Raw genomic sequence first — 22,326 nt, 5'->3', positions numbered from 1 at the left:
GAGCTGCGAATCGAGCAGAAGTTAGCCATGCCCAGGCGTACATACTAAAACACAAAACGAGCCGAGGGTGGGCAATTCTGATGACGCAGGTTCTGTTCCTGTGCCTGGTTCAGTTCGGACGCTATTTGTGGGACTTATCTACCACGAACAAACGAAATAGTTTTGCACCTCAATCAAGTTTGGTTGGTTGTTTCCTAGTTTATTATTCATTAATATTCAACATTAGTTAAAATTTTCAAATACAAATTGGTAGGGGCCGCGCGAACGCGTACCCCGCTGCCACAAATTATGACATCCACTCTCCTACATGAGGAGATGGTAGGCCAGCGCTCCTCCCAAGTGCAATGGAAGCCGCTAACCTAGGCCATGAGCCTTCTTGATCGCCCATAGACCCCGTCCAGGTAAGTATGGCTCAACGTTGCACCCAGCTCTTGTTTTGTAGACCCTTCGTATTACCACCAAGATTAGGGGACCGATACGGGACTAAACGGATGCTAACCCCCGTCCTTCTCGCAAGTTGTTTACCGCACGCCCTCATAGCGGAGATCCTCGATAACATAATCCAGTTAAGCTCTTTCGTTATTCGGCCTGTTCCTGTTGGGCTCCCAAAGCCCATTGCAGTTGGTTAAGTCCGTGGCCTAAAGGACAATACGGTGCTAGCCCATTGCAGTTGGTTAAGTGTTGACACGGCCACGAGCCTAATAACAACATGGACAGGACAGTGGATCGCAACCCTCCTCCTCGAGCAATGCAGCATGGCGAAGGTAGCAACGCAACAGCAACTAACTGACCAATAGAGTCTCAGGGTTGCAGCAGTTTACCCTCAGCTTTTGCCTGACGATATGCATGTGGATCAACTTATGCCAGCTGCCTAGCTCATGTGATAGTTTAATTTGTTGGTTTTTTGTATCTAAATCATATTTGCTGTCTCTGAACCTCTTATCATTCCTGCAGCCACGCTCGCTGTCTTCAGCAGTCAGTTCAGTGGAAGTTGTGAGCACTGAGTTATGGCTGTAAGTTAACGCAGAAGCAGCAAATCCATTTACTCGAGCAGCCTAGCTGATTTACAAAAGCTTCTTGGCTTACACGCGGCTGCGTTGAATTTTGTAGAACGCCTGCTCATGAAAGAAAATAAGGGGCAGGGGAATGAAAGGTTTGTAGCTCCACTCCTCGATCGGTTTACGAAACTGAACCCGGAAAAGTAGCAAGGACTGGATCTATGCTGAGAGCCTTAATGTGCCTCTGCAGGAAATGTAGTCAATAACACTATAACACTACAGTTGCTATAAGCTCCGCCAGCATCTGAGATCTGACGATGCAGCTGCTAATGAAGAGCCTTTGATTCAACATGATTTGAGCTTGTGCCCAGAAACATCTCACAACCATCAGGCATTGCCATCAACAGGTCTGTAAACTCTTCCCAGGTGTAAGGTGAGGTGTGTACTACTGTGTAGTGATTCAGAATGTTTCACTTGAATCTATCAGCCAGGAGTGCAAAACAGTCACAAAGGAAGTATATGAAGCAACAAATAGCCCTGCAAATCTCATCAGAAAAAGAAATAAGGAAAGAATCAACATTGTGTATGGCCAATTGAGAAACTCACGACCAGTCCTGTAACGACACTGATGCGTGCTCTTCTAGTGGCTTTTAGGAAAAGTTTGACAAGCAGATCAGAAGCCACGGATCGAGTGATGAACGTCGGGGGATTCCGATGGACGGAAACTGTCGACAGAATCTGAAACAGAAGCGCAGGCAGGAGGAAGGACCATGGCCAGCGGCGTCTCAACGGGCGGAGAACCCACCAGCACCACTCCGGCTAGAGGAGACGAAGGCGAGGTGCGGGCCAGGCAGCCACGCCCGGCCGCTGCCAGTGCCAGCCCCAGCTCCGTCGCGCGGTTCCGGCGTAACGCTAGTAGCTGCGGCTCGTAGAGGTTGGTGGCGCTAGGGCTTCAGAGGGGACGTCGGGGGGTCGGGGGGGGGGGGGGGGCGGAGCTTTGCGCTTCCAGCAGGGGCGGACGCCGGCGGCGGACGGGTGGGCTCAAGATCCAACCAAATCCAGGGTGTCTTTTGAAAACTCTAAGGGGTAATTTGCAAATAATCGGATCGCGATCCAAATTAGGGGTATTTGTAAAAGTCAGGGGGCAGTATGAAAATAATTGGATCACACTGAGGTGTTTTGTGTAAAACTACGGATCGTGATTATTATCCGTGATCCAATCTAGGGGGCATTTTGTAAATTACTGGTCCGACCGCCCGGCTGCCGGCGCTGCCGCCCCGCCGCCGCCGACCATTGCTTAGCCCCAGTATGCCTTCGAACTTCACTAGCCAAGTAGCCAGGCATCCTAGTAGAGCCTCCATCCACCCACATGAACAGCTGTGCAGCCGACGGCCCCCTCCGCGCATTTCCGCTCATCCTCCACGCCCCTAGCTGCTGCGGCAGAGTTCCCACCGCCGCCGCCGCCGTCAAGAGAGGTCGGTGCCTAGAGACAACGTAGGAAGCGTATTCGCCGCAGATTGTGGCTTCGTGTGGCGGTGTGGGAACGGTTACAGAATGGAATGGGCGTGGCTACCATTCTCTGCTTCGTGGTGTCCCCCTCTGCAACCACGACCATCGGTGGCTGCCGCACTTCGGTCGGAGACGAAGACGAAACACGCTCGGCCACGCCCATGCAGCCGACCAAAAGCCGTGGTTTCCTCGCCGCACGGGCTGAGCATGAGGGCATGTAAGCATATGTCTGCATTGCAAGCTGGTTGATGGCGGCGACGGCTGCACGCCAAGTGCTCGACGCGTTCGCTGAGCATGAGGGGAAAAGGCTGCAGCAGCCACGAACACCGAGGTATCATACAATTCAAACTAATGATACCTCGGTGTTCGTGGCTGCTGCAGCCTTTTCCCCCTTTTTGCTACTAGCCAAATGTAATTGTTGATACATTGGGACATTTGTTGGATTCTGTGAAGCTTGAAACACTAGCAGCCAGCTGATTCTCGTGCATATGGAGGAGCGAATGCTCAACAAGCTTGCGTGGTACTTCTGTTAAAGTTGATGCACCATCTTTTTTTTTTCTGGACATGGATTGGATGGGTAGTCTACAGTTGATTCTTTGTCAGTTGATACAAAGTAAACGTCTGGTGCATATACAAATCTAAAACATAGACTGACAAGGAAAACATATGGGAAAATAATTCTCACTCTATTCCAACGTTTTACTATGCTAATACAACAAAAAAGAAAATGCCACGCATCAGGAATTACACTGGCCATCATTGTACAAACGAATATGATCAATCAAATTATAGCTACAATTTTAGACCTTCACCAATCATATCTACGGAACAAAAGTCAGTTCGACAGCAGCTCTTGTGGTCAGTTCCAATGGTGCCGGAAAAGTTTCGCCCTGCTCAGCAGTTTGAAACTCCAAAGGTGTCAGACCTCCTGATCGGCTAATGCACCATAGGCTTGTCGCACATCAAAACCTTCCGACTCGCGTATGGGCCTTCTGCAGTGTCACGTATCGTACCGCGCCACCCCATGGCATTTGTTATTTCTTTGATCTCCTGTATAACTTCTCTCCGGTCACGAATGTAAGCCCTACCACCTGGCCTGAGTATGCGATCCATCTCCAGCAAGATGCTTGAGATGTTACACCTATAAATCAAAGAGAATGCCGTCAGATGTTGATCGGGTATCTTGTGTACCAGCAAACTGGCAGGAAAAAGCTTCTTAAGTACTGATATTCCAGAGGCATATTTACAAACCTAGTTTGACTAGATGTCTTAACAGAAATACACTTCACCAATGTGTTGTTAAAGAACAAACATTTCTTTTTTCTATTTCATTGCTGAGTCGGATGAAGCAAACAGAACATACACAAAGAAATTAATTATGAAATGAAATAATTAAATAAAGTACTCCTACCTTTTCTGCTCCTTTGAGAAAAGACCAAATGCATGCAGTAGATCATACGTCCTCGGGTATGTGTCAAATGGTTCACACCTGCTCATGCAGATGGTAAAAAATGGCAGCATGAGATTCAGCTCATGACAGAACTTTCAACCCTATTAACTAGTAGCAACGTAAAATAATGCAGATATTGCCGCTTAGAGATAGTCATATCACAAACAAGCAAGAAGCTTGATGATCATTCTAATCAGACACAGAATTTGATCTATTGCAGTATATGATTTTAAATCTAGAGAAAATAGGGATGCTATTTATCAGCCCAGGATATAAATATGCATACCAGTCATGGGCCACACCAAGAAGGCCCCGATCATAAATTACAGGCAGTGTATTAGGCTCGGTAACAGGAACAACATTCATCACCCAACAATCAAATTTCCGGTTGATCAGTGCAGCTGCAAACCTATATAATGAAGTGGCAAGAAAAGTAAGAATGGAAGGAATAAACAAGATCACAGTACATAAGCACATAAGCGAGTCCACTTTCATTATTGTTATGTCTGAAAACTGCAGCTAGCAGAACATCCAAGTGAACAAAGTACAAAACGAATATCCAAGAAAGCATTGTACTTTTGAATTTTCCAATTATAAACATTCAACCATTTGACCTCAAGAGATCAAGGTGAATTATGCAGGTTATTAGTAACTCAAGCATATGGACATTTGAACATAAGTATAGCACAACACCTTGAAACATTTCCTTGAGAAAAACTTAATATTGAATTTCCCATTCAGAGACATCCTTGTTCAGATAATCTTCTTTTTCAGCTCCAGATTTTGTTTAAATGCCAGTGGCTTTTGAGGGAAAATAAGCAATAAAAATGCGGTTAGTTGCATATTTTAGCTGTTATTCTTTAAGTAACTCTCACAACTGTGCCAGAACTATTAAAAGGAAGAGCTTTGAGGAGAAAATTACCCTCCAAATCCAGCCCTCATGTCCATTACATTCCGAAGTTTAAACTTTCTCCAATTAAAAATGCGAATATAACCTTCAAGTATGTCGTCCCAAAATTTTGTTTCTGCTTTGAAAAGCTCATTCTTTGATGAGTAGGCATCCATTTTTACACCTTTAAGCCTCTTTGGAGGATCCATTAGACGTGCAGGCCACTGGGAAGGAGTTGGTTCTTCACCAATTTCAGGAAGTCGACTGATACATGCTTTCAGATTAACATACCTGAGGCAAAATAGAATGTAGAGAATAGTAAAGAAAGTGTTCTCAAGCAAATAGGAGTACATGACAAAGGATGACTGCCTTGTGACAAATGAAACAAAAAATGTCAAAATATGTCCACTTAAACTTCAAGATTGCATCACTGTTGCTACCATGCTACTAGAGCTGATATAAAGAATAAAACTCAGCAGCAAAGAGGACACTAAATTGAGATTTCACTAGCAAAACAATAGTAAAAGATTAAAATGGGCTAGACATATACCAAACGTCATCTGGGTTATCATCAGTATCACAAAGTGGAGGTTTGACTGCTGGATCACGGTTGAAGTAGCATGAGTTGTTTAAAGGTTTCCTCCACATAGCAATATAGCCCTCTTTCTTCACAAGCTCCCAACAAAGTCGGGCAGTGAGGTCCTCCATCTCTGCACATAATTTTGTCTATCAACAACAGTTTCAGGACATACCAACGAAAAATCATATACCACTAAAGTAAGCCTATCAAACTGGTGAAGCATGAAACACAGGAAAAAGCTCAAAATTGTGTGTATTCCATAAATGTTTGAACATATTAGATAACATCTAAGAGGATTTGCAGTTTGATTGTTTTATGCATCCAACTCTTCCAAACACTTTACATGAAAAGATTCATCAGTCATAATATCAACTTAATCAGGTAGCTTCATCATCTCATATAGTTCTGCGTGCATATATTATTATGAGACGATTTTGAAGTTTGGGAGCTGCTAATGTGTTTGTGGATAGTCAGGGCAATGCATCATGCTAATAGCCTAGTACCTATCATGTAATTTGACTTAATTTATGTGAGGCCACCTAATAGTTACAGGGTGTTTGGTTTGAGGAATGGAGTGATCCGTCACCTTCTCAACCCTCACATTTTTGTTTGGTTTGAGGAAGGAATGTGTCGATCCACCACCATCTCATCCCTCACAAGCATATGGTTAATTGCATTATGAGGAATGGAGTCATCCCACCAAAATTCATTGCATGACCCCATGATGGACAATTCCATTCCAGATGAGGTGTCTCAAACCAAACACTCTACTAGTGTAAAGGACGAACTCAGGTCAAAACATATACAGTGCAAAAATAACCACTTCACATCTTCAAACACAAATTATTTGTTTTTCACCAAGGCTATGCAGAATATGAAATAATAGAACGAGTTTGTTTATGGAAAATCTTGAACTCCATAGTTCATACTAAAAGAACTATTGAACTCAAAACATGAGTACTATTTTATCACTCTAACTGAAGAACTACCACACAAAGTAGAAAATACCTTTCCATGCCTCTTGCTGGGCCTCTTCATGCTTATAAACAGGTTGGGCTGCCCACGCAAAGTAACCGCCAGCTCTAAGCAGTCTATTAACCTCCAGGAGCAGGATTCCATCTTTAACAAACAAATATGATAACAAGGCTTAGGCAAAATCAGAAGCTGTATAAACAAGAGGCATATTTATGTAAGAAATCAAATTCAACTGCAAAGTATTGGCCAATTTGTGCTTAACAATAACACTTTTCTTGTATTCTTTCAATAAAAGAATAATGTCCTTTAACAATAACGAATAGATCCAATGTTTAACAATGATGAACTTTCTTGAATACCATAAATATCATCCTCATAGACTAAGGGGAAAAACTTGGGGGAAATGGGTCAGAGGAGATATAAGTAAGCATTCAGCTTTGAAAATACAGCATGAAAGGTGACGCAACAAAAAATGATGAAAGAACGAAAGATGGCAATATTCATAGAAAAGTAATATTGTGTCACAATCAGAGCTCACCATCACGAGTCCAATTGATTCGACAGCGCGAACAATGAATAATATCAAAAGCTTGGCTGGGATATAATAATCTGTGTGTTGCAAATGCTGCTACCATTGCAGGCACACCACGTTCAAGAGCAAACTGTATCTGATTTTCATGAACATCTTTTGGAGCTACGGACAATGTCAAGACGTCACGTGAAAGTAAATATGCACCAAAACTTGCTACTCCACAGCCAACATCCAGGACAACTCTAGTATGAGATCCAAATGCAACATCTGGTACCATCTGGATGGACAGAGAGAAACAGTTGCTCTACTTAGAGTCAGAGTCATGATTAAAATTCAACCAACTTTAGGAGTTTTCGAAACTGAACCTGGGAAATCTGGTCTAGGTATTGATTTGCTCCATGAATAAATTGAGTTCCTCCTCCAGGAAATCTGAATTTATCTTTAGCCTTGGTAATCCAATTCTGCCCTCCTTTGTCATCAACCAATCGTGTGTGAGGAACATTGCTAAACCACACCTGAAGTCAATCAAATTATATTTTTATCAAGTCCTTCAGCTTGGAAAATAAAGTTTGTTCAGCAAATAAGCTAAGTCAGTTCAATTTGATCAGTTGTGCACACATTTGACACATCAAATGCACCATCAAACATGTCCCATTTTTTCTTAGGTTGCTAACAGAATCAGCCGAGAATGCCCGCCATAATAAGTAAAACAAAACAAAACTAGTGTGAAATCATGTTACTGTCACACAACTATGAGATTTGATACAAACATATGTTCCGTGACCATAAAAAACAAAGGTTCATCCTCAATTCTCGCCTAGATTGAAGATGGAGGTCAACCGTACTGTATCAGTATCTACTAGTAACATTATAACTTAAGCACGAGTTCAAAAATGTTACTCCTAATCTATCTACTATTGAAAATTCAAGAGTGAACACCATCGCATGCTCACCTCGTCTCTGCTCCGAGGCCAGGGAATGGGCGCCTTGTACCCCTTGGGCGCCGGCACGAGGCAGCTGAGAGCCTTGTCCTTGGCAGGGCAGTGCCGCTCGAATCGCTCGCCGCGCTCCGTCGAGGGCAGCCGCTTGATCTCCTCCTCGTTGTCGAGGCAGGGTATGTACTCCCTCATGCTCTCTGGGCAGAGAGGGAACCTCCCAATCCTCACCCTGGGCCCGCCGCTGCCGCCGCCAGCGTCGCCAGGCTCCTGCGGCGCGGCCTCATCGGTGGCCAGATCGGTGTCGTTAGCGCCGACGTTGCCCACGTCGAAGTCGTCCCGCATCGCACCGTCATCTCCGACGATGCCGAGGCGCGCGGGCGGGGGTGGGGGAAGTAGGGGAGGCGGCGGCGCTGGCGTCGGCGGTGGTAGCGAGGGCGGGGGCCAGGCATTGGGAGTAGGAGAAGCAGGCGGGGCGGTGGCGGTGGCGGGGATCAGGGACGGGTCGAAGGAGATGTTGGAGTTGGGGGAGAGCACAACGGCAGGGGAGCGGGAGAAGGAGCCGGTTGCCAGAGAGGAGGAGGCGGAGGAGAAGAAGACGAGGCGCGGGGAGGCGTCGTGCCAGTGGTAGCCGACGAGGAAGGCGAGCGCGACGGCGAAGGCGAGGACAGCGGCGCGGATGAGGTGCGGGCCGCGGAGCATGTCGGCGCCGTGCGCGGCCAGGGCCTTCATGGCTGGGCCCTCGGACCTCGGGGAGTGGTCGGCGCGGCGCGGTGCCTTGCGTCCCCCGTCCGCGTTCGTCCCGGGACGATGCCGGACGGAAGGGATGGGATCGCCGAAGGGCAGTGAAGAGTGACCTGGGCCACTGCAACCTTAAATTATTTTCTATTTTTTTCTATCTAGACCCAGCTGTCAGCAGGGATACGGATAGTATCTGGCAGCCGTGTTTATACGGGCCGTACGTGTATGGAATGCTTGTAGATCTGGGCGGCCCACGACCGGCGCTGGTGCTGCTAGAGCCGGCGATGGTCTCCGCGGCGTAGCGCCGGCGCTCGGCGGCTATCCGTAGTCGTGAATCGGATCGCCCAACGCCGGCATGTGGATTTGGAAGACGAAGACAAACGAGGAATTTTTTTAAAAAAAGGATAAAAAAATTAAAATTCGAAAAAGGGGTGGCCGTTGGGAAAATTTAGAGAAATGGGTGCCTCCCGCCCGATGAACGGGCGGGACGCGTGGGGCCCGGGACATCCCGCCCACCCAGAGGGCGGGATGTCACCCGAGGGCCTCTTCGCAAACAAATTATTTGCGAAGAGGTCCCTGGGAGGGCATCCCGCCCAACCAAAGGGCGGGATGTCCCGGGCCCCACGCGTCCCGCCCGTTCAGCGGGCGGGAGGCATCCCGCCCTTTGGTCGGGCGGGAGGTCCCCCCACCGGCTATTTAAGCCCCAACCTGCCCCAAAAATGCCATTTTATCCAGCAAAAATCAGAAAAAAAGAGAAAGAGAGAACAGGAAGAGAGAAGAGGAAGCGGCGAAGCCCTGTCCACGCGTCGATTTTGAGGTATATTCTCATTCTAGCCATATAAGTACTTGAAAATAACTATAATTTAGGAAATATTTGTTAGAGTAGTTATGTTTTGAATAGTTTTAGTATTTTCATTTGTTTTTAGTATAATTTATAATCTGAATAGTTTAGAATCTGTAAAATATAATCTGAGAGTCGCTGAAATTTAGGATCGTCGTTCGTTGTGTATTAATATGTAGTATAACTAGTTTATTAATGATTGACAGATATGTCTTCCGAGAAGGGTATTTTCAGTATATATTACGGAGAAGTAAATGTGATTTATGGGCCGAATGGGGTAGATTTAAGTGAATTCAACTGTGCGGTCAGAGGAATTACCAGACCGCACGAGAGGACATTTGAATCCCTATGCAACTGGTTAATGAGGGGACTAAGGATTAATCAGGAGACACACACTGTGAGTGTTCAATGCGTCATAAATCGTACCACTCACGCTTTGATCTGGGAGCTTATGCCACTTGCAAGCAATGAGGACTGGCTAACTTATCTGCAAAATGCAAGTCATTGGCAGTGGCCACTGGTACTCCTTGTCAGTGTGCACCAAAACCCTCCTTTGATAAACATTGAAGCTGGTCCGGGGGATGAAAATATTGATGAAGAAGTCGAGGAGGCAAACATTGAGGCAGGTGGCACCGCAGCACCTCAATGCGTGGCTGATGAGGGGGAGAACATACCCTTTATTGTTGAACAGCTGCAAGACGAAGAACGTGAATTGGATGAAGCAATGAATGCCGATTCGTCTGATGATGACGATGATGTGCCTCAAGATTGGGTAAGCAGCGACTTCAGTCATCTTGTCGTAGATGACGGATGTAGCTGGCCTTCGGATTGCAGGGAGAATGAAATTATCCAGGGTGCAAGGTACCACTCAATTGAAGAGATGAAGGAAGCTGTTAAGTGCTGGTCTCTCTCTCTTATGCGAGAGTTTAAGACAGTCGAGTGCAAATCTCGTAAGTACGATGTGGTATGTGTGAAGGATGGCTGTCCATGGCGGGTGCATGCCTACAAGGGTAAATGGAAAGATTATTGGGAATGCTCCATTGTCACTCAGCACACTTGTCATTTGCCTGGGGTGCAGAAGAGCCATCGCAACCTCACGTCGCAATACATCGCAAATGAGATGTACGGGACGATAGTAGAGAACTTGTCATATGAACCAAAGTCTATTATCAGGTACATTCAGGAAAAGTACAAGTATACCATCTCATACAGTAAGGCGTGGAGTGCAAAACAAAAGGTGTTGGAGATGAGGTTTGGTACGTTCGAGGCTGCATATGATAATGTTCCTCGAATGCTGGCCGTCCTATGTCAGAGAAATCCTGAAAGCTACTATGACCTGAAAACTCTAGACAGAGGAGAAGGTCCGCCCCACATATTGCAGCGGGTCTTTTTCAACTTGGGTCCATGCATTAACGCATTCCATCACTGCCGGCCTATCCTGTGCATCGACGGGACCTTTCTCACAGGAAAGTATAGATTGCAAATGCTGACAGCTATTGGAGTGGATGGAAACAATCAATTGCTGCCTGTTGCTTTTGCTTTTGTTGAGAGTGAGAACACAGACAGTTGGTACTGGTTTCTGGAACGGGTTAAGCTTGCAGTCGTTCGGGATAGGGAAGATGTCTGCCTGATTCATGATCGTCACGCCGGCATACTGAGGGCAATTCTAGATTTGCAGCAGGGGTGTGTGGAGACCGGAGAGCCGCCCAAGTGGCGTGATATTCGCAGTAGGTGGTGCATGAGGCATATCGGTGCAAACTTTTTCAGGCAATTCAAGAACAAGCACCTTATGGATATGTTCAAGAGGCTATGCAAGGAAACGAATCAGCAAAAATTTAACAAGCAGTGGCAGAAACTTGATGAACTGACCGGGAAGAAAAGAGCCGAGGACGCATCAAAAAACATAACTGCACAGGACGAAGCAGAGGCTTTGTGCTCTTTGCCAACAGATACTGCACGTACTCGCAGAAGGTCTGGGTCAGCGGTGAAAAAATTTTCTGAATGGATTGAGAATGAACCTAAGGAGAAGTGGGCGTTACTTTATGATACCGATGGTGCAAGATACGGTATAATGACCACCAACTTCGCCGAAGTTTACAATTGGGTGCTGCGAGGTGTTTGTGGGTTTCCACTGGTTGCAATTGTTGAATTCATTGTCCGCGGGTGTACCGATTACTTTCGGGAGCGGTTCAATAAAAATCAGATATTCATGCGAGATCCAGACAGAAATTTTGGATTCAAGGTAACAGAATACATGACTAAGAAGGCAGAAAGCGCCCGGCTACACCATGTACGGCAATGTGGAACACAGGAGCTCAAGTTTGAGGTATCTCCTAAAGATAGGGCGCGACATGGCATGAGGCGTCAAACTCCTGTAAAGGAGTGCATTCTCAAGTTCGATGGAACTTGTTGTTGCTCATGCATGAGGCCCAAGTTGCTGCACTTACCTTGTTCTCATGTAATGGCTGCTTGTGCAGATATTGGACATCCTGTCGATATATATGTTTCACATTACTTCAGAAAGGAGACAATTGCTAGCACCTGGCAGTATGAGATATATGGGTTCCGTTTGGTTGGATCGTTCACTGAGACAGCGAATCCTGTTATCTATATTCCAGACCCAAGATCATCACGGGTTAAGAGAGGACGCCGTCAGTCACGGCGTATTCGTAATGATATGGATGAGTCAGAGCTCCGTCCGAGGATACAACGCTGCAGTGCATGTAATCAGATTGGACACACGTATAAACGTTGTCCAACCAATGATGCTGGCTCCAGTTGTGCTGAAGCTGGCCCTACAGGTGATGCTACAGATGGAAGACCTCCGGTTGCATCAAGAAGTGGGAGACGTCGCCGATCGAGTGCTAGTACGTCATCAGGCATCATTTAGTTGTAATTTTATTTAAACGTTGTTTGCTCATATGTAATATTTGCTGCGTTGAGATTCTATCAGACCTAGATACGTATTTGTAATATTTGCCGCATTGACTGAAGACACAATATTTGGATTCATGTATTTGTAATATTTGTAATGTTCATTATCATATTATTTTATTTTAAATGGCTTCATGTATTGTACTATCGTAATATTTAGATTCTACGTTGCAAACGTTATCGTTTAACTATCTTCGTACGAGTTTTCGATACCGTAATCTTCTTTGAAAAATTGAATTAAAATTTTATGTGCATACATAAGAGTATGGCGAATGAATCTTATATTTGAAAAAATTCTGAATTTCAAATAGTTTCTGAAACAAATAATCTAAGAAAAATATAACAAAAATGGACCAGGAGCATAAGATTATAGGTTTTACAACTTTATAGGTTTTAGAACTTTGACTATATATTAGATATTAAATAATATCACATTAGAGAATAACAATAGATTTTAATTAGAAAAGGGTTATAATTAGGTTTAGTTAACATTTCAAATTTGAAAAATTCAAGACAAAAGAAGTAAAATTTACATCAAATTTGAGTTTGAAACTTTGCACAAAGGTACCTAGAGTTTATAGAATAGTCATACCAAACTTCATAAACAACAAAGCATGAAATCCTAAAGTTATGCATAAACTTTCCTTAATCTTAGTTTTAAAATAGGAGTAAAAGTATTTTGTTTCAAACTAAACTCCATTAACAAAAGTTATAGAGTTTGAAATCTACTTTCTAACAAAATTAGTTTTGCTATTTTTGGATTTTTCTGTGAATTGTTACGAATTTTGGAAGCCAGAAAACACATACACATGAAATAACAGTACACCGGGAGGCATCCCGCCCAGTTGCCGGGCGGGAGGCTTCCCGCCCAGTGGCCGGGCGGGAGGCCTGCTTCAGGGACCACTTCGCGAATAAAAAAAGTTTTTTTATTCGTGAAGAGGTCCCTGGAAATTTTTTTTGAGCATCCCGCCCTATGGTTGGGCGGGATGCCTCTTTCCGCCCTCCCAGCGGGCGGGAGGTACCCATTTCCCTAAATTTCTCCAACTGGCACCCCTTTTTCGAATTTTGTTTTTTTTTTATCCCCTTTTTAAAAAAAACTCAACAAACGAGTGCCGCGGTGGGCCGTAGCTTGTTAACACTCACCGACACTTGAATCTGGGCTTGTGAATATCGTGATCAAGAACCGGCCCACCAGACTAGCAATGGGTATCACCAGGCCCATCATATGTGTTAATAGCTTGGATCTATGGGCCATTATCCATTTGGCCTGTTATAGAAAACATAAAACCCCTATAGGACAACACACCTTTCATGTTGCGTTCCTGCTATTCCAACTACTGCAAGCAATTTCATCTTGATCTAAGTAAATTATCCTGCTATTTAAGTTATATATTTAAATATAAAAACGCCCTACTTCCTGCTATTCCAACTTCCAAATCATCCTACTCCAAGCAATTTTATCTTGATCTAAGTAAATTATATATTCATAAATATTAAAACAATCTATAATTTAAAACGGGGAGAATAATAAACCACTGACGACAAAGATTCTCGCACCCGTCTCCCAACGGCCTCGTGATCAACTTGCCCGCCATCCCACAACCGTACACACGTCCCTTTGCGCTCCCCTGCCGCCGCCCACGCCGCGCTCGCGGCTAGCCACGAAGAGAGCAGGGGAGGAAAGCAGGGGCAGCCAGTGAGAGGGGGTTCGGACGGCGGGGTAGCTAGCTCCGCTCCGCTCCGCACTGCAGAAAGCCCACCACGTGTTTTGCCCCCCGGAGCGGCTTTGCCGTTGCGTGAAGTGACGCGGTCGACGACGACGAAGCGTGGGCACCGAGCTGGGCAGCAGCAGCAACATCGTACAACGCGCGTGGCCGTCGCTCTCGTCCCGGGCGAAGTCAGGCTTGGTTACGGGCAGTCAGAAGCAGGTGGGTCGGCGCGCGACGTTTTCCGCGCGCGGCTCCGTGCCGGGACATCGGTGGCGGGCTAGGACGCGGTTTGGAGACACCGAGACAAAAGGCCATGCTTTTTTTTTCTTTTTGAAACAAAGCCTTTGTCTTCCTGTTGGCTTGTTGTGCACGCGCGAAGCTTCTAGAGTTTGGCCAATCGCTGGGCACGCAACTACCTCCGCGGCCGGGCCCGCCACAACTGAACGAGGGGTTGGGGGTTTGGTTTGGTGAGTCTTCCCGTGGCGGATATAAGAATCCGAAAGTGCCTCAAGCTTCTTCCTGCATCCTGATGCTCCGAGGAGGTCATGGGAGCTCCCCGGCGATAAGCCATCAGCAGCGCCGTGCGTGTAGCTGATGATACACCATCAGCGAGCTAAACGACAAGGTGCAAGGGAGAGGAAGGATGCGCACTAGCCACTAGGTTCATCTGGATCATCACGAATGTGCGGAATTGTTTTGAGGCAGACGACGAGAATTGGAGTAGCACGGGGGAGTGGAGCGTGCACGTGAAGCTTGTACGGCTTGCTTCGTCGTGCACTTAGTGGTCCTATGGTGTTTGGCCGTGACGAGTACAAGAGAAAATTTGGTTTTATGTTTCGGACTTCTTTCGACCAGGATTTGAGGGACGGAAAAAATTGCAGAGTTGAAGATGCATATCTCTATATACCATTCATGCATCAAAACAGGCCCAGGCGGTGTGGCCACATCGTGGCTAATTCTCGGCCGTCCGATCGGCTGGGCGAACAGTCCGGATCTTATGATTTCCGGTCACTTTGCAGAAAAAGCCTCGATCTTTATAAAAATCAAACCGCAGTCCGGCCTTCTCTCTCAGCTAATTTTGCAAAAAAATCCTCAATTTTTCCCAAAATCGACCGGCAGTCCAACCTTCCAGGTTTAGAAAAATTTGCAAATAAAATCTTGAGTTTTGTTGAATCAATCCGTCGTCCTGATCCTCTCTCAGCAAAGTTTTTAGAAAAACCCTCGCATTTCAATTAAATCAAACCACAACCCGTTACATTCGTTATTTCTACACGAGCAACATTATACGTACAATTTGAACACCAAAACGTGCTAGAATCAAAAGTTATTCAATATAAAACTTGATCTAAAATTCAAAAACCACAACTTTATGATAGAGTAAATTTTAAAATTCAAATTTGCACAAATGCTTACATACGATCCGTTGTATCTAAAATTTGGACACCAAAACGTCTTCAAATCAAAAAATAATCAATACAAACATTTCTTAGAATTTCAAAATCTACATCTTTACTATATAGTAAAATTTCAAATTCGAAACGCTTCTAAAAAAATTTTAAATACAAAATTCCTCAAATTTCAAAACCTAAAGTTTTGCTACGTAACAAAATTGTAAATTCAAACTATTTTCATAATTCATTCAACATAACATCTTATTTTGCTAAAAATATAATATTGTACTATCATTTTTCTATAGCTTCTCATGCGATCTTCATATTTTAATATAACCACTACTTCCTTACAAAACATCACGTCTATTAATTGCCTCATGATTTCGCAAATACATTAAATATCCGACTAATTGTGCTCCACCCTTCCTAATAAATTATTTTACCCCTTCTTTCACCATAATAAATGCAGCAACAAATGCCATACCTCCATTTCGATACCTAAAATAATATACTACTTAAAATAATAGCGTCACGATAATAGAATACTTAAAATATATACCAAATGCAACAATGGGTAGACCATGACACCTATGTGAAAATAACGGAATGATGGATTTATCTTAACTACGTTGCTTAAATTTTTTTTACATTTACATGTATACAACAACTATTACATACACGAAATAAAATCCGCATCAACTACAATACTACAACGCGGGATACGAGCCCCACGCGGCAAAGCCGCGGGCCTTCCTAGTAGACATTGAAAAACAACGTGTGAATTGCAGTCTGGACGAAATGCATGAGAACTTTACTTTTTTCACCAAAACAGCGTGGGGAGAACTCTTTTTCTTACCTTCTGTATTATACTTGAGTATGTTTATCAATTATCCGCTCCAAATTATTTCATAGTTCCTCACAAAAAATATATTTCATAGTTGAAAAAAAACAATAGGCCAAGTACAATGTTATGGAGTAGGCATATTCCTTCCGCTCTCCACGTTGTGCACATATGTGCATATGTATCGCCTAGTGTAACTATAAAATACACACATACATACTATGACCCGTATAAAATCAAGTGCATACCTTATCACGATTATTAAGTACTCCCTTTGTCCTAAGTTATTAGTTATTTTAATTTTTAAATTTATAAACTTTACTATGCATATATATAAATTTATAGCATAAAATATTTATCTAGAAAAGTTAAAATAATTAATAATTTAGAATGAATGGAGCAGAGACACCCGATTCAGCAGAGGTATTTACTACGTGCGTGTATAAAAAGTTACTGAGCACAGTAGTGTTATACTACTTTAATCCGTAGCAATATATTATTATTTACTTTTGTAATCCACATTTGAGCTTCCGCATGTGAGATGAGACAGAATATAGAACTCGTGACGCTGAAAGTACTCGTCAAAGTAACCTTATCATCTCAGCGTGTAGTATTTTAGGTAGCCTGGGGTTCTAATTCTAGCGCGAAAGCTAGCCGTCAGTACCTCACCACCATTCTCCAGCATTCTTTAATTCGTGGATGCGGCGCGCGCCGTTGGTCAAATCGGCGCCGGCCACGTCTCCCCGGCACCGGCCCTGCCACCCTGCGTCTCCTGGCTCCGATCCTCGCGACGTGGCCGCCCCTCGGGGCCGACACGTCCGCCGGGCGAGGGCCCCCGACCTCTGACTTCCAGAACTTTCCTGCCGCTTCCTGGCCACGAATGCCCGTCTCGATCCAGCGGCCCGCCGCGCGCCACGTGTCGACACCCGGCCACGTTGGCGTCCGATGTGGCGCCCCCGCCCCCGGAGAAACTGATACGGCGCAAACCTCGCGGCTCTCAGCCTCACGCTTGGGAAAGCAAGTGGCCGCCGCAACCAACACCACCAGCGCCCTTGCTTGCTCGCTCGCTCGCACGCACGCTCCGCTCCCGTCCGCGGCTCGGGCAGCAGCCAGCCATCGGAGATAGCGGAGGAATCGGCGGTGGATTCGGACAGGCCGGGGTTCCTCGAGGTGATGAACGGCAGCGGCGGAGGAGGGGGAGGGGAGGAGGAGATGGAGGAGGACGGCGGCGGCGGCGGCTGCGGGCAGGGGGCGGGGGCGGGGGCGGGGAACAAGGAGCGGGTGGTGCTGATGTGGGGATACCTACCCGGCGTGTCGCCGCAGCGCTCGCCGCTGCTTGGGCCGGTCCCCGTGAGGCTTCCCCCGGCGGCGGCGGCGGCCGGCGGCGATGGGTGGAGGGACGTGTGCGGCGGAGGGTGCGGCTTCGCCATGGCCATCTCCGGTGACGTCACCTGCTCTCTTCCTCATTGTTCGTGTGCTTGGGGTCCTGTTGGTTTCAGTTCGTTGGTTCTGCGCGTGGGCTGTTTGTTTTAGATCTACTGCGGGTGTCGGCCTACGCGGTTTCCGTGGCGGATTGCGTAGGACCCGTTGGGGGGTCGGGTTTTGAATGTGCGAGTTTGGCGAATTTTTTCGAACTGATGAGTAATTGATGGTGCTAAGTTGCTGGCCTAAAGTAGCTTTTTGAGGATTTGCGAGTAAATTGGCAGATGGGCAGTTCCGAGACGGTTTGAAACAGCTGATTGCGAATATGGTTTGTGGAACTTGCATTGATTCGAGTTTCTTAAGACCTTGGTGATTCGTGAGGGTTCTGCTGAATTGAATTGGTGCATAGCTCAGAGTGGTTTCTCTAGTCTGATTATTTCGGAATAAGAATCTCTTAGGGGCTGAGTTTCAATCTTAAGTAGGGATTTGCTTCTGAGTAGAAAGTAGTTTCAATGCTGAAGATGAGCCCATAGGAGCCAAAGCAACATTGTTGAGTAAAGTTTCCTTCCTTAGATTTTGTGGAACCTGATCCCTGTTGTTCCATAAAGATCAAACAGTAGCGGCACTCTGTTATCATCAATGGAAATGGAGTTCCCATGGGGTGGAGCCTTGTGTCAAAAAAACAGTAGCGGCATTGACTAGAGAGTAGAATAAACAAGGGTCTTGGAATGCCATTGCCTCTAAACATGATGATAATCCTCTTTGTTTGCTGTTAGTATGTGCCTTGCTGGCTTACCATCTTCCATAAAATTCATTCAATGTCCAAGTTTCAGGTCGAAATTGTTAATTCTAGACTTAGAGCTACAATTAGAAGGCTCTATATGTTGTCTCATATGCTAATTCCTGAGTTGTAGTTGCTGTCATCAAGTTGGACCTATCTCTGAACCCTTCGTTTTGGTTTCCATTTTCTCAGTGTCTGGAAAACTCCTCACTTGGGGTTCTGCTGATGACATGGGCCAAAGTTATGTGACTGCTGGGAAGCATGAGGTAAAGAAACAGTATTGATGCTTTATGCTTTCCTGCAACATGAGAGAAAGCTCAGGACCTATCACTAAAGATAAAATATTATACCTCTCAGGAGACTCCAGAGGCTTTTCCTCTTCCTAGTGGTATTGCAATAGTGAGGGCAGATGCTGGATGGGCTCATTGTGTTGCAATAACAGGTATTAGCGATCCAGATTTGTAGTTTTGGTCTACACATCGCTCATTATTGTGGAATCACCCTTATAATTGTTTTGTTGGAGCAGATGATGGGGATGTCTACACGTGGGGTTGGAAAGAATGTGTTCCAACTGGAAGGGTCGTTGGAGACCAATCTTCAGTTGGAACTGTGGAGAAGGATGAAAGACAGATCGCAATGGCCACCGACCAAGGTGGTGATGCTTACTTCCTAGCTCATCCCATTCCTGCTTAAAAAATATAAGTCTCTCTACATCAATTGTTTACAGATATAACAAAGGAAACTCCATTACAGTGAGCCCCAGGTCACAGGTGTCTAGGACAAGCAGTGGAGCAGCATCTGGTCCCTCTGAAAGCAGAGGTACTGATGATAGCTCAAAGCGACGAAGGTTGTCTTCAGCAAAACATGGACCTGAGAGCTCAACATCTAGTGATGAAAGTCTTTCAGCACCCCCTTGTGTTGTGACATTTAATACAGGAGTGAAAATAGTGGCTGTAGCTGCTGGAGGTCGTCATACATTAGCACTATCAGGTAACCTGCATTTGTCATTATGGCACTGATATTTTCCTTTCAAGGAAATTTTCTGACTAAAATAATGTTTCTCCGAAGCATCAGATTTAGGTCAGGTGTGGGGTTGGGGATATGGAGGAGAAGGGCAATTAGGTCTGGGTTCTAGAATCCGAACGGTTTCTTCTCCTCATCCTATACCGTGCATTGAATCGGCACTATACAGCAAGGATCGCTCATCAGCTATGAAAGGTAACAAGACCGCTGAAGGGCATATCAGTAAAGTTATGGGAAATTGCGTGCGGGCCATTGCTTGTGGAGGCCGTCATAGTGCTGTAGTAACAGGTCAGTTATGTTTCTTAGTTCATTCCTGTAACTTCTTTACCATAATCATGTAAAGACATATCGGCCATTCTGGATCTTAAAGTAGTTCGTAAGTTGGGTATAGGTCTGTGGAAAATAAACACCCAAATCAACATTTTGTGTTTGCTCTGAAACAGTATAGCATAGTCTTTAGTCATGCACTTTGACTTTTAACTATAGTAAACATATTTTTACCAACTTGCTTTGCAAGATTGTAGAAAATGCAGGAGCTCAGACCAAAAGGTGTTCATGCAGACATATTGTTGTAATCCCATGCAGTACTGCTGCTTCTTTCTAAGAGTTATATATCTCCAGAACGGTCGTGATATATTTGTTTTCTTTCTAAACAAAAGAAAATATCACTATTAAGTCTAGTCTGAGGCTCTGTTTTGCTAATAAGAGGGCTTTCTCAGCTCAAACCACAGTGCTATACCTCAACCATCCTGCAATTTTTTAGTTGCCAGATTGCAGCCAAGGTTTAGTTTCATTTGAATTGAAGTTTTCCCAATATTTGCAAGTGTAGTCAAGATTCCTGCTGTATTTTTAATGCCCAACTCCTGCTTGCAGATTCAGGAGCTCTTCTTACATTTGGATGGGGGCTGTATGGACAGGTTAGCTTTTTTTTTTATCTGGCCAGTTTTATTGATCAACCAAATTTGTGAATTATTAATCCAAACAAACACATTAGAGTAGCTAAGAAAAGATATATGCTCGGCGAGTGGCATTCTATGTCTTAGTATTGGATCAGTGATTCAACTAGTTCAACAAGATGGGGAATTGATTATTAAAAAGCTACCACCTTCATTTGAATACGGAAAATATAGTAGTCTCGTATCTTTGGTCACATTGACACATACTGAACCCAATCCCATGTGCTAATTAGTTGACTTCATTTTGTTTGTAGTTTGCATATGTTGGAACTTGTATTATTAAAAACAATGGCTACCATATTTTAACCATTTTTATACTGTAGCATACTATGTTCTGTAGAATGTAGAATGATTCTGTATCAACATACTTCATTTGTCACAACTGTGCCTTTTCTTCAGTGTGGACAAGGGAATACAGAAGATGTTTTAAGTCCAACATGTGTATCGTCTATCCTGGGAATCAAGATGCAAGATGTTGCCGCAGGTTTGTGGCACACTGTGTGTACATCTGTAGATGGCGATGTCTATTCCTTTGGAGGAAACCAATTTGGTCAGCTTGGCACCGGTTCTGATCAAGCTGAGGTATGAAGGTTTCCATGTTAATAGATGCCACTGCAGTCCATGCAGTTTTGGTTCATAGAGATGCCCATATTGTCCACGAAGTTACCTACATAGTGGCCTTTTACGATCATCTTATTTGAATGCAGACTGTTCCAAAATTGGTAGATGCTACAAGCCTGGAAAATAAGAATGCCAGATCTGTTTCTTGTGGAGCTCGCCATAGTGCTATTATAACAGGTACTTTTTAGTTCTTCTATCTTCAGTTATAGTGATCTGCATATGTTAAATGAGTATACTGCTCTCATATATCATATATGATCCGAACCTTCTTTTTATTTGTATCATGCAATTAAAATTTTAATATGACTGCCTTGTCACAAATGAACCTAATGTTCTTAGTCATGGGCTGTGCTGATTATCGGGCAGCCCATGGGTAGAGTCTTTCTTTTGATTCTTTCATTGAGTGGTTCTTGGTGAGATGGGAGAAGCAGACCAGAGAAAGAACTACTAGCTGGGAGAAAGGGCCCTCACTCATTTATTCTTTCATTTAGTGCTTATTATGGCATCCGACAATTTGGTCATCTTAGACCAGAGAAAGCAGGCGAGGCAATAGCTTGTGGCATCTGACAAGGGTTATAATTTTTTTTGCAGATGAAGGCGAGGTATTCTGCTGGGGTTGGAATAAATACGGCCAGGTGGTTATCCATTAACTCTCCTTCTACACCATTGAAATATAAGGTTAGCTGCGGTTTCTGAATTGAGTTTGCTTTTGCAGCTCGGCCTCGGCGATTCGATGGACAGGAACGTGCCTTGCAATGTTCCTGTGGACACGTACCACCCGCTGAACGTGTCGTGCGGCTGGTGGCACACATTGGTGCTTGCGGAGTCCCCTACCTGAAACCTGACAGAAGAATTACCGTAGATTGACAATTTTGTTAGGAACATGTAGGCTCGGGCAGGTGCGGTGATGCTGCATTTCATCGTGTACATACATGGCAGTGCATACAGATATGTGTATTCATTCTTTCCGGTGCGCTCATCAATGTGTGCAACGTAGACAAAGCTTGTGTCGCCCTGCGTATACAGTTGAGTAGGATTGCCTGTACAATTACGCTTGAAACTGGTTTCGCTGACGCTTCTCAAGCGGTTATGCTGCTCCCTCATTGCTAGTGGAAAATTTCCACCGGTAATGACGAGACGGTAATCGGATTATCAGACTGCTTACTGGAGAGTGGCGACGTACATGCCCTCTCTACTG

General features: G+C 44.8%; 2 protein-coding genes and 1 non-coding gene across 7 annotated transcripts; 1 reads left to right on the top strand and 2 right to left on the bottom strand.

Moving 5' to 3' along the window:
- Positions 1-249: 249 nt before the first annotated feature.
- Positions 250-409, bottom strand: LOC112896087. Its single transcript, XR_003229375.1, has one exon. It is a non-coding gene; the product is annotated as a U1 spliceosomal RNA (small nuclear RNA).
- A 2,674-nt stretch (positions 410-3,083) lies between these two features.
- Positions 3,084-8,775, bottom strand: LOC112895639 (probable methyltransferase PMT11). 2 transcript variants are annotated; one of them, XM_025963616.1, is made up of 9 exons: positions 7,887-8,767; positions 7,299-7,448; positions 6,940-7,210; positions 6,435-6,545; positions 5,397-5,556; positions 4,880-5,137; positions 4,244-4,366; positions 3,919-3,996; positions 3,084-3,648 (listed from the first exon to the last, which is right to left on the bottom strand). In XM_025963616.1, the coding sequence occupies exons 1-9, from the start codon at positions 8,598-8,600 to the stop codon at positions 3,444-3,446; spliced, it is 2,070 nt and encodes a 689-aa protein (XP_025819401.1). In that variant the 5' UTR covers positions 8,601-8,767; the 3' UTR covers positions 3,084-3,443. The 2 variants fall into 2 exon arrangements, 1 of the variants encoding a protein (XP_025819401.1); XR_003229243.1 differs by lacking the exons at positions 3,084-3,648; positions 3,919-3,996 and adding an exon at positions 4,651-4,758 and having other exon boundaries at positions 7,887-8,775.
- Positions 8,776-17,308: 8,533 nt separating this feature from the next.
- LOC112892343 (ultraviolet-B receptor UVR8) lies at positions 17,309-22,279 on the top strand. 4 transcript variants are annotated; one of them, XM_025959524.1, is made up of 11 exons: positions 17,309-17,766; positions 18,721-18,794; positions 18,886-18,970; positions 19,055-19,183; positions 19,282-19,518; positions 19,597-19,839; positions 20,425-20,468; positions 20,907-21,089; positions 21,215-21,305; positions 21,720-21,763; positions 21,844-22,279. In XM_025959524.1, exons 1-11 carry the CDS (start codon positions 17,499-17,501, stop codon positions 21,964-21,966), a joined length of 1,521 nt encoding a protein of 506 aa, XP_025815309.1. In that variant the 5' UTR covers positions 17,309-17,498; the 3' UTR covers positions 21,967-22,279. The 4 variants fall into 4 exon arrangements, with proteins under 4 accessions (XP_025815309.1, XP_025815310.1, XP_025815311.1 ...); XM_025959525.1 differs by having other exon boundaries at positions 17,312-17,766; positions 19,055-19,180; XM_025959526.1 differs by having other exon boundaries at positions 17,312-17,766; positions 19,603-19,839.
- Positions 22,280-22,326: the final 47 nt, after the last annotated feature.

The sequence above is a fragment of the Panicum hallii genome, chromosome 5, assembly GCF_002211085.1.
Source record: "Panicum hallii strain FIL2 chromosome 5, PHallii_v3.1, whole genome shotgun sequence".
Taxonomy (NCBI): domain Eukaryota; kingdom Viridiplantae; phylum Streptophyta; class Magnoliopsida; order Poales; family Poaceae; genus Panicum; species Panicum hallii.
The sequence above is the reverse complement of the archived record's forward strand: the minus strand, read 5'-3'. Positions and strand labels throughout refer to the sequence as shown.

What these genes read in the sequence shown, in the direction of transcription:
- LOC112895639 (XM_025963616.1), bottom strand. Translation starts at nt 8,600, where the DNA reads ATGAAGGCCCTGGCCGCGCACGGCGCCGACATGCTCCGCGGCCCGCAC. An exon ending in ACCTAGACCAGATTTCCCAG is followed by an intron (nt 7,211 to 7,298) that starts GTTCAGTTTCGA and finishes CTGTCCATCCAG; the next exon opens with ATGGTACCAGATGTTGCATT. An exon ending in CCAGCAAGAGGCATGGAAAG is followed by an intron (nt 5,557 to 6,434) that starts GTATTTTCTACT and finishes AATTATGTGCAG; the next exon opens with AGATGGAGGACCTCACTGCC.
- LOC112892343 (XM_025959524.1), top strand. Translation starts at nt 17,499, where the DNA reads ATGAACGGCAGCGGCGGAGGAGGGGGAGGGGAGGAGGAGATGGAGGAG. An exon ending in CCATAGTGCTATTATAACAG is followed by an intron (nt 21,306 to 21,719) that starts GTACTTTTTAGT and finishes TTTTTTTTGCAG; the next exon opens with ATGAAGGCGAGGTATTCTGC. An exon ending in GTTGGAATAAATACGGCCAG is followed by an intron (nt 21,764 to 21,843) that starts GTGGTTATCCAT and finishes TTGCTTTTGCAG; the next exon opens with CTCGGCCTCGGCGATTCGAT.